The sequence below is a fragment of the Desmodus rotundus genome, chromosome 8 (assembly GCF_022682495.2).
Source record: "Desmodus rotundus isolate HL8 chromosome 8, HLdesRot8A.1, whole genome shotgun sequence".
NCBI classification, from domain to species: domain Eukaryota; kingdom Metazoa; phylum Chordata; class Mammalia; order Chiroptera; family Phyllostomidae; genus Desmodus; species Desmodus rotundus.
The window spans coordinates 65178576-65191892 of NC_071394.1; the positions used below are offsets into that span (position 1 = coordinate 65178576).

The 13317-nt window shown below is 42.3% G+C and overlaps 1 protein-coding gene across 7 annotated transcripts in view; it reads left to right on the forward strand.

Moving 5' to 3' along the window:
* The window catches only part of WWP1 (WW domain containing E3 ubiquitin protein ligase 1), a 108750-nt gene that overhangs the window by 69695 nt on the left and 25738 nt on the right, over nucleotides 1–13317 (forward strand). For all 7 annotated transcript variants that reach the window (XM_045186130.2, XM_053929920.1, XM_053929921.1 and 4 more), the window contains 5 exons: nucleotides 5971–6066; nucleotides 8810–8984; nucleotides 11280–11334; nucleotides 11417–11501; nucleotides 11630–11758. In XM_045186130.2, the coding sequence (XP_045042065.1) occupies nucleotides 5971–6066; nucleotides 8810–8984; nucleotides 11280–11334; nucleotides 11417–11501; nucleotides 11630–11758 (540 nt within the window). The remainder of the gene's footprint in view (nucleotides 1–5970; nucleotides 6067–8809; nucleotides 8985–11279; nucleotides 11335–11416; nucleotides 11502–11629; nucleotides 11759–13317) is intronic.

Below are 13317 nucleotides of genomic sequence, written 5' to 3' on the forward strand. Positions count from 1 at the left end.
ACACACACAAGGATCTGTTCCTACTGTCAGGAACCTCATGGTCTAGGGGGTAAAGATAGGCAACCAGGGACTGCACAGTGGAGTGACAGCTCTGCGAGAGTTCAGTCTACAATGTGGTGGGAGTGTCTTGCTAACTGACATCTAGGAAGTCTTTCTGGGAGAGATTACCCTGAATTGGCTTTCTCAAGAGTAGTTGAGGCAGGTGTTGGTGGGCTCACTCAGGGGAGATGAGTACATGTTTGGGTCACTGGCATCACAGAAATGGGTGAGCCACACTCAGGAGAGAGTGTCTGTTTCTGCTGGAGTTCAGCACTGGGGAGGCAAGGTGTGAGTGCCGAGGTGTGAGTATGTGAAGAGTGTGATCCCTGCAGAGGGGCTGACAGTTTATCCTGAAAACCAGGAGTGAGTACTACTAATGAGTTTTAAGTGGAGGGGTGTGTGTCATACTCGAGTGTGATGAAGGTTATGCTGGCAGTCCTGTAGACTGAGTAGGGGACAAGAGAGCAGCCGGGCTGTTCTATGAAAGAAGCAGGCATTCCAATTCAAAGCAGTGAGGACAGAAACTGAGTTCTGTGGGGGCCACATCAGTGCTTCAGGCACTGTACGTGGTCTGGACAGTAGGAGGATGTCACAGATTATGACCAGAATTTGGACACCTAATGAAGTGACTCAGTACAGATGAAAATAGGAAATATTGACATGGGCGGTATGTAGCAAGAGTGAGCACTGTTTCCAGAAGGTGGGTTCTCCTAGTGTGTTTGTATAAAACTGTAAATAAGTAACATTTACTGTACATGAGATGTTAGGGTAAAATATAGTTCTTACTCTGTGAGCTGTGGGCCACTGATCCCTGAGAAAAATTAAAATAGCCCAAACTAAGGTGGTTGCTGGCCTTTCAGGGTGATGTTAAGATGGGCCTGGGAATTAGTTGTAAGGGAAAGGAGGAACAGGAGAGCAGAGCCCGTGTGGGTTCTGGTTCTGGTAGGACTTGGCTGGTGTAACCCAGTTAGTGTTCAAATCTGCATCTTTCCCTCTTTCCTCAAAAATCTTTGAGTGCCTGTGCCCCTGTGTTTCCTCTCTGGTTACTTACTCACTTGTTTAGCTACCTGCCAGTAGCATTACAGTGTCCTCAGAAAGTGTGTTGGGTCTTGGAAAAGACACCTGGGTGCTATGCTGAGCGTGATCTCACCTAAGACCCTGTGTTGGCTGTGACTTGTGTGAAAAATGTTCCTTGTATATACACAGCTCAAGGTCAGGCTATCTCATTCCACAGGCCTTTCCTGCCCTCCCCCAATCCCCCGCCTATATCAGGCCCCTCTGCCCCAACTCTTATACTGCTGTATTTTCCCCAATCTTTTCTTATGAAAATTTACAAACATGCAGAAAACTTAAAGAATTTTACAGGGTGGGGAGAGGGGTTTACAGGAACTACTATAAAGGACACATGGACAAAATCAAGGGGGAGGATGGAAGTGGGGGAGGGAGGTGGGTTTGGCTGGGGTGGGGTGGAGGGATGGGGAGAAAATGCAGACAACTGTAATTGAATAACAATAAAAATTAAGAAAAAACACATTAAGAAAAAAGAATTTTACAGGAAACACCTATATACCTATCACCAGATTCTACAATTGACATTTTACTGTCTGCTTTATCATATCTCTTCATCTCTCTGTCCATCTAATTTTTAAATGCATTTCAGCAAGTTGCAGATACCAGTACATTTTGCCTCTCACTTCAGCTTGCATTTCACTAACTGGAGTTCAATATTTTTAAAACTTTTTAGGTAAAGTTTATACAGGAGGAAATATACAAGTCTTAAGTGTACCATTTTGATGAGCTTTGACATATGCATACATCTGTTAACCCAAACCCTTGTAGATATACCATCACCCCGAAAAGTTCTCTCAAACCCCTTTCTCAGTCAATTCCTGTAACTACTTTTAGAGAGGCAGTCACTATTCTGACTTTTTCCACTACAGATTATGGGTTAGTTTTCCCTGTTCTAGAACTTAATGGATTCATTATGAACTCTTTGAGTCGGGTTCATTCCATCAGCATGGTGGATGGAACTGGTATTGTTTTTCTTGTAGCAGTAAGATTGCCTAGTGATGTATTTTATTTTTGTGTTATCATCAGTTTTCTCTCCATTGATAAAGGGTTTTTTTTTTTTTCCTATTTCTGTAGTCCTCGTGCCTATAACTGTGTCTGCCAATTTGTTCAATAAGTGAATTAGAGCTTAAGTGAGTGATTTTGAGTGAGTGAGCAGTTGGGCAAAGGACCTACCTTGTGAATACATCAGGAAATGCTTGACTTAAGGTCAAAATATGCTGAAAAGTTGAAGGAAGATAAGAAATGAAAGGCACCATTGAACTTACCAACAAAGAGGTTATTTGCTGCTGACCTTTGACAAGTGGTTTTGGGAAATGATGAGAGCTGTATTCAAGTTGCTGCAAGGTGGAGCCTGGGAGGTGGGGTGTGACAGCAACTCTTACCCTCTCCCTGTGAACATATGTGGAAGCGGGTAAGAAAAGACAGAACTGGGGGCAATTGCTTGTTTTAGGGGTTGAGATAGGTGAAAGGGTGTCAGCTGCTGAGGGGACAGTGGGACAGCAGGTAAGCAGGGCAGGAGAGAGGTGACTGTGGGACTGAGCTTGTGAGAAGGCAGTTTCACCCTCTGCCCTGTTACTCAGGTTTGAAACCCATAGTTCCGCAACCACTAACTAAATTCTATTGTTTTTATTGTAATATGTTTCACAAAACTCTTCCAAATTTATTTCTTTTGTTGTTTTAACAAGGTCTGTGGTAAGTAGTAGGTTTTGAGGGGTTTTTTATGATTAGTGAGGCAGAGACTATATTTAAACACTAGAAAGGAGAATGTTGTGGGTAAAGTTGATAGCGCCAGTTACAAATTAGCACTTCTCTCCAGGGAAATAAAGAGTTCTGTTGAGAAGTCTCATTAATCAGATCAGTAATCTGCACCTGTTTAAGGGGTATTCATGAATTTCCACTACTGGATAATGTGGTCTCTGGCCAATTCCAGCCTGCCACTTTTATAGGACCCATAGGCACAGCCAGAGTGCCTCCTTTGCTGCTGTAACACCTCTGCCCACCCCGAACTCCCCAGCACCTTTCTCCTTTGTTGCTGCTGAGGCTGCTCTGGTCACCACCTACACACTGAGGATTCACTGTTGGAGGCAGGGCCTCATCTGGAAGTGGTAGCTCAGCTAGTTCCTGCTCTTGGCCAGCTGTCAGGAGAGGTTAGACAGTTTCACTGGAAAGACACGACATTGACCAGGCTTCTCCCTCTGGGCCAGGACTTCTGTGTCCCCAGAATGTTGTCAGCACGCCCACAGCCTGGGATGCCCCACCCAGAAAACAGGGTGGGACACAGCAGAAGTTTTCTCTCTTATTAGGTTTATATTTACCCAGTGATCTCAGTTTTGCCTCTTGTTCCCCAAAGCATAAAATATTTACTATCTGGCACTTTACAGAAAATGTTTGTCTCCCCTTGATCCAGAAAAAAGAATTAGAGAAAATATAAAGAAGAAATCTTAAAGTAGTTCTGAATATAATGTTCTGTGTAGCAAGCAATTTAGTTTGAGAAAGATAAATTCTGTTTAGAACAAAAATACTGAATTCTGGGAGTAATCTTTCATTTTGGAAAAATTAAGAACCAGTGGCTAGCATAAGTGCTAACTGAATATTGTTAAATGTTAAACTGGAAATATTTGCAATTGATTTAGGATGAAACTGAAAAGGGCTTCATAGCCTTTTACATGAATGAAGCACTTGGTTCTTTCCTACCCAAATCCCAGAGTATTGACAGCCAGGATTCTACCTTTCCACCCAGAAGACTGGAAGTGTCTTCCATCGAAGATTCCCCCATCCCCCCAAAAAGACAAAAACACTGGTATCTGTTTGTTCTCCAGTGAAATTGCCTCATATAGCCCTTCCATTAATCCCACGACCGACAAGCCCCACCCTGGCACACAAAGTCCCAGGCAATTTTTGGTCCTCTACTCATTAGACATCCAAGGGAAATCTCTTATGGAAAGAAAGAAAGAAAGAAATCAAAACAAACCTAGAAAATGCTACCAGAAGAAACAGACTATTTCAATATTCTCAGGGATAAGAGTAGATATAACATAAATTAAGCAATAAGATGTTATAAAAATTAAATACTTGAAGAACCAAAAGCTCTTGGAAATCTAATTCAGTGAAAGACTTGGCTGATGAAGGTAAAGCAATTTCCCAGAAAGTAGAATAAAAAGATAAATTTATAAAATAGAAGGTCTGATAAGAGAAGTTTCAGAAAAAGAGAAAATGAGAGGAAATCCTTAACAAAATAACAACAGAACTTTCACAATGTGAAGGACATGATTTTCTTTTTGAAAGGGCTCACCAAAACTCAGGTCAAGGGGAAATAAATCTGTATTAAGACACTCAGTTAGGAAAATTTTAGTACTTTGGGGCTGAAGGAAAAAAAAAAATCCTCAGCATTTCCAGAGGTTAAGAAATGGGGGCAAGCAGGTCTCACACTCCTCAGAATGGTATCAGACTTCTCAAAATCAACACAAAGAGCCCTAGGAGACTGGCTGGTGCTTCCATCCTGGAGGGATGTTGTCTGTGACCTTGAGTTCTGTGTTCAGCTACACTGTTGAGTGTGAGTGCAGACACCTACCCTAGGCTTATCCAAGTGTCCTGCCCAGGTGTCCTTCTTAGGAAGCTACTAGGACTTGTGTTCTCCAACCAGGCAGAGAAAATGAAAGTCACGGACCTAAGAAATGGGGTCTGGAAGGGCTGGAAGGGGTTCTGGTTCTCACCTGGGGCAACAGACAAGATAAGTACCTGCAGTTAGAATGATGATGCATATGGAGAAGGAAGAAGGCAGAAGGGCAGGGACAGGGGAACAGCACTCGTCCTGTTCCTGGCTCAGCTGTCAGGTGGGTTTCCATAGTCACATGAGGAAGGGCCTAGCATGTGTGTTTTGGGGACAGTTGGGTGGAGGGTGAGTGTTACAGAGTGAGTGTATATGTGCGTGTGTGTGATTGTGCGTGTGTGTGCTTGTGCCTGTGCCTGTGTGTGTGTCTGTGTGCATGTGCAGGAGACTGACAGCTTCATCTGTACACCTTGTTCAGGGAATACCTCTAGCAAGTGTGGTCATTGCATAGGAAAAAATCATTAAAGGCCTCTCATCAATAAGAAATCAGATTTAATTGGGTCCCTGTGTTTTAAGAGAAAGAAAAATACTTTCTATTCTGCTTTCAAATTGAAACCAAGAATGTTAAACTCAGAAATATCAGGTTTTTATTTTATATGTTTGAAATATTTCTTCTATATCATGGTATGGGAAGACTGGAGAGATAGAAGCAGGGATCACAGAGGAGAAAATGAGAGGGAGTCTTCAGAGTAGAACAGAGAAAATACAGCAGGATATGTGTAGATTTGTAGGCTTAGCCCAAACCAGAGAGAGACAGATGGACGCAGAGAGGAGACACGGGGTGCACACAGAGGGAGAACTGTTAGGACACAGAAACACGATACGCTTCTTCAAGGTAGTTTCTGCTGAAATCTTTTAGATGTGTGGTTTTGAATTTGCAGGCAAAAATGAATATTACTTCACTGACATTTTGTGCCTTGGGCTTGATATTAGGCTGAAAGTTTGTCTACCCTTGATTTAATTGCTTTTTTCTGATGAGTTGGAAATTTGTAAATTAGTATCTTTTAAAAACTTGGCATATTACTCTAGCTTTCTCTGGTAACTATAGTTACTGAATTTCCAGTTGTGTTAATGAAAAAGGAAATGTGTAAGAACTTAGCACTAATAATTGAGGAAAAAAACAACTTTATAATATATATGTAGGCTTTGAAAGTAAAACGTATCTGTAACTTTACTGATTATAAGGAGGAGTCATTTTCATATTGTCATATTTGTTGTCTTTTACTTATATTTTCACATTTTTTTAAAAGGTGGGAGCAGAGGAAAGATCCTCATGGAAGAACGTATTACGTGGATCATAATACTCGAACGACCACATGGGAGAGGCCACAGCCTTTACCACCAGGGTAAGGTGTCAGTATTACCATCTTCAGTTGTTTTCTCAAACATGGTTTTCAAGTTTGCGTCATATGACATAACGTGATTCTTTCATTCTGCATATTGTTTCCTTACGTTGTCTTGAAGGCTTCCTAAGAGATTGTCAAACACTGGAATGAGTTACTGAGGGTCATTGCAGAATTTTGGTCCAATGCCAGTCCCTGTTTAATTTTTTAAGGAATGAAAGACAATTTTTATTCATGGTTTTCATAGACAGTGATCCAAACCCTGTTGTTCTATGGGATTTTCTGGCAGATATTTGAGTGGTTTACAGTGAAATCCGCAGGTTGCCACAAGTTAAAACTGCATTACATTCTGGCTGATGTTAAAGAGGGTTTACATAAATGCAGATATTTGTTAGTTGCTACTAATACAGTTCATACTGTTAGGCTGTCACTGAAGGCCACTCACAAACTGATGTCCCTTGTCTTAAGTTTCATGTATTCACCTCATGAGCACACCCCACTGATAGCCAGCTTGGTTACTATTCATAGTGTCCCCACACTCTTGACTGCCCTTGGCATTTCTCCTTTCCATCTTTGACACTTGGGAGCTCTGTCCACCAATACAAAACACATTTCAGTTCTAGAAAATTCAAGGCAAGGAATGTTACTCTGTGAGATTGGTTGCTGAGAGAATTCTGAGATTGCCGTGTAAATTAATGACCACAACAGGTTCGAGGTGAACTGGACCCTGGAGCTTGAATGTGTTTGGGTGTGCAGAGACTGGGAGGGACATTCTGTTCCAAGGGACAAAGAGGGTGTTCATGTGGCTCCATATGGTTCTCTGAAAGGTAGCATTGGGGGGTTGGGGCACTGAGGCTGGAATTGGGATGTTTTCTGACTTGTCCCTGAGAGCTATGGCAGGTGGGATGACATGACTGCACCTGCAGCTCACATCAGCTGCAGGACGGTAGGCAAAGAACTGTCAAGACTTGAGTTAACATCCTGATGTGGTGAGTGGCTATGGGGTTGATTGCCAAATATACAATAAGCACTCAGTAAATGCTTATCAAAAAAAAGGGGGAGGAAGTGTAGTTGGATCAATTCTGGGATGGTTCAGTCTCTGGGCCCTTTTTGACACCATCCTCATGTTACCAAACAAAAAAAGGAGGGTTCATCTGCCTCCTGCCACAAAAGCCAAGTACGTGAAACAGTAGCTAGTGAAAAAGGAGAGATTTTATTCAGATGTAATCTGGGAGAATGGGGGACTACCTGTCTCAAAGGCCATCTCCTCTGCGCAACCAACGATCCTCAGCAAGACCAAAACAAAAGCCAGTGCCCAGAGTTCCTGCTTCACCTTAAAGTACCATCTTTTGGAGTCTGCAGGCAGCTGCTAAGTGGTCATCCAGGTAGCTTAGCTTGTTCCCAGCTTCTGCCTATTTCAGGCTCTGTCCTGGAGCCTGCATGTGGAGCCAGTGCTGCCGTGGGCCATGCTAGCTCCTCAAAGTTGTGTACTCCCAGGGTGGAGAACATGCCAACGCATGCTTCACCAGGTGGGCGAGAGAGTGAGAGAGTCTCCTTCCTGGAGGCTATGGGCCATGTGGCTGCTAAGGCCACGTGGTCCATGGACAGAACAGGCGAGTTCACTATCTAAGTGCAGGTGAGCCATGAACAAGAAAGAGAGCAATCTTTGTTCCCTTGTATTTATATTGAATTGGATGTGGGATGGACCAGGTGCTTTCTCAAAATGACCGATTTCCCAGACTTTTGCGTGCTTTGGATAGGTCCACTTCCCAACCAATCCCATCTTTCCCCAGGCTACGCTGACAGGCCTCTTGGGTCCAGCACCTCTCTTGCTGCCATTTTGACTTCTCTGGCACATGTGCCTGTCTTCCCCTGGTCCTAGCATCAATGTGGTACTAGAGAGGCCAGGGGGAGGGCTGTTCATGAACACAGTGTAAGAACCTTCACTTGCCACTATCTTGGCCAGGGGGCTACTCCCTGGGCCAACCACCCACCAGTAATATTTGGAAATCACATAGTGGTAGAATGGGAAGTATTTAGTTAAGATAAATAGCAGATTACATGTTCATAGCTTTTCTTTTTTTTATCATAGGTTGTTTTTCAGCTTTATTGAGATGTAATTGACAAATTGTAATATATTTGAAGTGTACAACATGATGATTTAATATACGTATACAGTGTAAAAATTCCCACAGTCCAGTTAATTCACACATTCTTTACCTCACATATTTCCCTTTGTTTTTCTTCCCCCCCAAAATTGTTTAATCAGTTGCCTGTTGAAGAAGATTTGGGTTGACTAAATTTTTTAAATCTTCTTTAGTTAGTTGACTGACTAAAATAAAGTAAGTTTCTATTACATTCATGTGTAGGATTTTGTGTAAATACAAGTTTTTGTCTCTCTGGAGTAGATGCATAAGAGCACAATTGCTAGATCACATGGTAATTATATGTTTCTTTTTTAAAAAAATGGCAAATTGTATTCCAAAATGCCTACAATTTTATATTCTAGCCAGCAGTATATAAAAGATTGATTTTTCTCTGTATTCTTGCCAGCATTTTATGTTAACATGATTTTTATTTTAGTTCTAATATGTTCATAGCTTTTCTGAAAAATATCATAATTTGCATTTTTTTAAGTTATTTTATCATGGCTTGGACTTGGTTTTTAAATTATTTGTAGTATTAACTACTTCTCAGTGTCTTCTACTGAGAGATTGTTTATTTTTATTATCACTTTTGGTGGTAGCTGGGAGAGAAGAGTGGACGACCGTGGCAGGGTATACTATGTGGACCACAACACCAGGACAACCACGTGGCAGCGGCCAACCCTGGAGTCGGTGCGGGACTTTGAACAGTGGCAGTCGCAGCGCAGCCAGCTCCAGGGTGCCCTGCAGCAGTTCAATCAGCGCTACCTCTACTCAGTGAGTGCATATGGCCCCTGGGTCTGCCTCATTCAGAACATTACATTCTACTGTACTCCGTTCTACTACACTGCATTCTGTTGCATTTCATTCAACTGCGCAGCATTTGGCTGCATTGCATTCCACGGCATTGTGTTCTGCTTTATTCCATTCTGCCACACTTCATTCTACTGCATTTTCCTGTGTTACCTTCTACTGCACTGCATTCTGCTGTGTTGCATTTCGCTGCACTGTGTTCTGCATTCTATTCTACTGCACTGCATTCTACTGTGTTACATTCTGCTGCACTGCATTACAGGGCCCTTCATAGTCAACCTTTGATAAATAATTAGCATTGTTTGTGGTATAGATAACCACGTCAAGCTTTTAAAAAAAATTTCTGGCATACTAAGAGAACTTACTCATTGTCCTTATTAAATGGTAGCTTCATAATTGCAATTTCTTTATGAAGTACTATGCCTTTACAAATTCCCAGTCTTCCACCTTTAATTGTGATCATTTTATTGGCTTTAAATAAAAGCAGTTAGCTCCTGGTTGTACTTAAGGCTAGCCTCATCATACGCAAACTGCTTTGGGTCTCTTCCCAGGTTCCGAAACAGTACTTTGTTCTCCTTTGGCCTGTCAAAGATGCTCCTGGGATTGGGGATTTTTTGTCCAAAAAAAATGTAATGTGCCTGAAAATTTGACCACTTGGTGATTTACTTATTGCCATAAGTAAATATCCACAAGAAGGTTGGAAAAAAACCCTAAAAAACCATTGTTAAATGTGTTTGATCATAGGAGGGAGAAAATATAAATTATAAGTACTGGGCATCTGTAGATAGTGTTTTGAGGCAACTTAAACCCCAAATATAGAGGCTGGTAGATGGACAGGAGGTAGCAAATACATGAAAAGAAAAATCAGCCTTTCAGAGTCCTGCCTTGTTCAGAGGTAAGATGATGAGGTCTCTTGTGTAGGTGACCCCTTTCCTGCCGTTTGCAACCAGGGAGGTGTGGGCCACCCAGCTGCCACCCATGGAACTTATACAGAATCTGTGGTGATACACATCATCTGGCTGAATATAGTAAACCAGGGGTTATATAGTGTGAGTATGTGTTTAGTGGGACTTAGGTGTACACAGGAACACCTTGGGGAAACAGGGCAGACTCGGGTAACAGGTGTGTATCAGAACTGTGTTCTCCTGCACATGACAAAACATTCTTGAATGGACTGAGGGTTAGTGTTCCAAATGTAACGCCAAGTCTGGGGAGGAGTCCAAGCCAGTCCTCACTGGCTCCGTAATGCCATCAGGGGCCTGGGCTTTTTCTGCCCTGAAGGAGCATGGCTCCTTTGTCCTCATGCTTTGTGCTTCTTACCTTCATCCTGTGCAGCTGCTCTCCTGGGACCTCACTTCCCCAGTTGAGGCAGAAGGACGGTAAGGGATGTTGAAGGGAGATGGCTTTTTCTAGCAAGCCCTTGCCCTTTTACTCAGAAATGGAGGCCCTCCGCAGGAACCTCTGCCAAGACCTCCTTGTCTAGAATGGTCATCCCACCAGCCAGACCTGTGCACAGGAGAATAGGGATGGACTACTACTAGCCAGCACATCACTGCCCTCACAGAACAGTGGCTTCTTGTGAAGGAAGGAGGAGAGAGGAGGGACACTGAGTACGGGTAGCAGCAGCTCTTCCAAAGTGATAAAATGTTCATCAAGATGCATGTACGTTATCACTGAGAAATGGCTTTTCAGGTCATGATTTTACTTTTGTCATTCTTTTCAAATTGATGGTAGTATGTTTACATGTGCTTCAGAATACCTTTCTGGGTTGTAATAATGTATAAGCATAAGTGTTTTATGTATGACTACATCAAGGAGAATATTAAGATAAACATTTATTTGTGTAATGATGATACTGGAGTTTAATATTGGTTGTGTTAATAGGCATTTATTTTAAAAAAGAACTGTGATAATTGTTGTCTTTTTACATAAATACTGTTGCCTCATTTAAGTACCACTGTTCCCATGTGCCCTTCTCTCCTCCTACCTGGTGCCTCTAGATTATTGTGGAAAGGCTAAAATGAAAACAGTGATAGAGTGTTATTTCTAAGTCATTGTAGAAACATAAGAATTGATTGATTCCCCTTAACTCATGGTACTTTTAGGACTTAGTGTCTTGAAATTACTATATACACATTCCTTTATTATATTAATTAGAACATTATTAGAAAATGTGGTTCTGACAAGTGCTTGGTTTGTCTCCACTTTTATACTAAGATCCTGTTATTTTATTTCCCTTCCAACCCTTTCTCCAATCAGGCTTCAATGTTAGCTGCAGAAAATGACCCCTACGGGCCTTTACCACCAGGCTGGGGTAAGCCAATATGTTGTTGGTAAAAATACCTGAAAAGTATATATAGAAATGGTTATTAAATGCTATATTCACTGTTTTTTAGAAAAAAGAGTAGATTCAACAGACAGAGTTTACTTCGTGAATCATAACACAAAAACCACCCAGTGGGAAGATCCTAGAACTCAAGGGTATGTATATATTACAGCCTTACTTACATCATTCTACATATGTCTACACGTAGCTAGAATCAGGTAAACCTTGACTCAGATGTTTTTAGTACCTGGAGAGTCTTCACCTTTGATTGTTTCTCTTTCAGCTTGCAGAATGAAGAGCCGCTGCCAGAAGGCTGGGAGATTAGGTATACTCGGGAAGGTGTGCGGTACTTTGTTGATCATAACACCAGAACAACAACATTTAAAGATCCTCGAAATGGGAAATCATCTGTGTAAGTGACAGCCTGAGGTTCTTAATGCTGCTTCATTAGGATGTGGGTTAGCTGCTAAGTGAGCCTCAAATTTTGCTTTGGATCAAGAAAACCTGCTGAGTAATAGCCTAGAATGTGTTTGGGGCATGTAATTCCTTAACAATAACAGTAGCAAATATTTATATATTGGCTACAGTGTGCCAAAGATTGTTCTGAGCACCTGACAGACATTAGCTTGTTTCACTTTCCAGCAACCCCTTGAGGAAGATTACTTTACCATGTGCAGAAGCTGAGGCTTAGGGAGTGTGCCTGACTTGGGCAGAATCACATAGCAGGTCATGGGGCTGGTTTCAGACCCAGGTAGTCTGTCTGCTGCCTGTGCCCCTGACTACCACATCTCAGTGCCATGATCTCAGGGGCTCAGACACTCAACAAGACTGAGTTTTCGAGATGAAGGCATCTTTGAGGCATTTGACAGATGTCTCCTTCATCCTCACTCCTGGGCGTGAGGTCTTTGCATCACTGAGAATAGAAGCCATCATGAAAGGCCTTTTTGCAAATTCCTGCTGTCACGTTTGCCTACCTGCCAGCATCTGTCTTCCCTCCTGATCTTGTCAGTGACTTGTCATTGTTCCTATCAAAGTTCAGGCCCTCTGCTGGTGCCTGGGTCTTGTCCCCTCCTTCCCGTTTAATTGTTCCAGCAGTGATCATCTTCCTGTGCTACATCATCAGTTTTTCTTTTTCCACTAAATTACTCTTGTCAGCTCTTACTTCTCTTAGATTAAAAATAAAAACAAAGCCCATAACTCTTCACCTTATAAATCCATTCAGTAAAAATTTGTCTCTATTACTGATCTTTCCAGGAAAAAAAACTGAAGTAGTTGTGTCTATGTTGCTATTTCTGATTTCAGTCTGGACCAACTCCTGGACACTTACCCGCTTCTGAATTTGTTAAGGGTACCAGTACTGTTCACGTTGTCATTCTGGGGCTGGCTTGCATCCTGTTTTATGGACTTCTCAGAGCATTTGACACAGTACACCTGTCTCTGGGCAGAAGCAGGTGGGGTCTGAATGTCCATGTTCCTTCTGGTCTTATCTGCTCCTCTGCTTTCTGTGCACCTTTCTCTTCAGCCTCTCAACATCAAAGGAAGGTCCCAGAGCTCCCTCCTCACCTACCTACACTCGTTCTCTTGGTGACTCTTATCCACTGTCATGCTTTTCAAAAGCATTGATACACTGATGACACACTTCAATCTTTCACTTCAAATTTTGTTTCCTCTATTCAGCTACTTCCTTGTTATCTTTGCTTATCATCCCTTCCTGACAATTTCCATAACACTTATACCACCAGAGATATTTCCATCTTAGCTGATGGCCACCTCACACTTAGGTATGCTTGGGCCGAAGTCTCAGAATTGTCCTGAGCACTGTTTGTTTCTTACCTAATCCTCAGTCCATTGGGAACTGTAGCTCCCTGCACTCTGACTGCTGTCTCAGGATGCTACCACCATCAAGTATCACCTGCAGTGCTGCCTGTCCTGCTGCTTCCTACCATAACTCCACACAGTGATGTTCTCCAT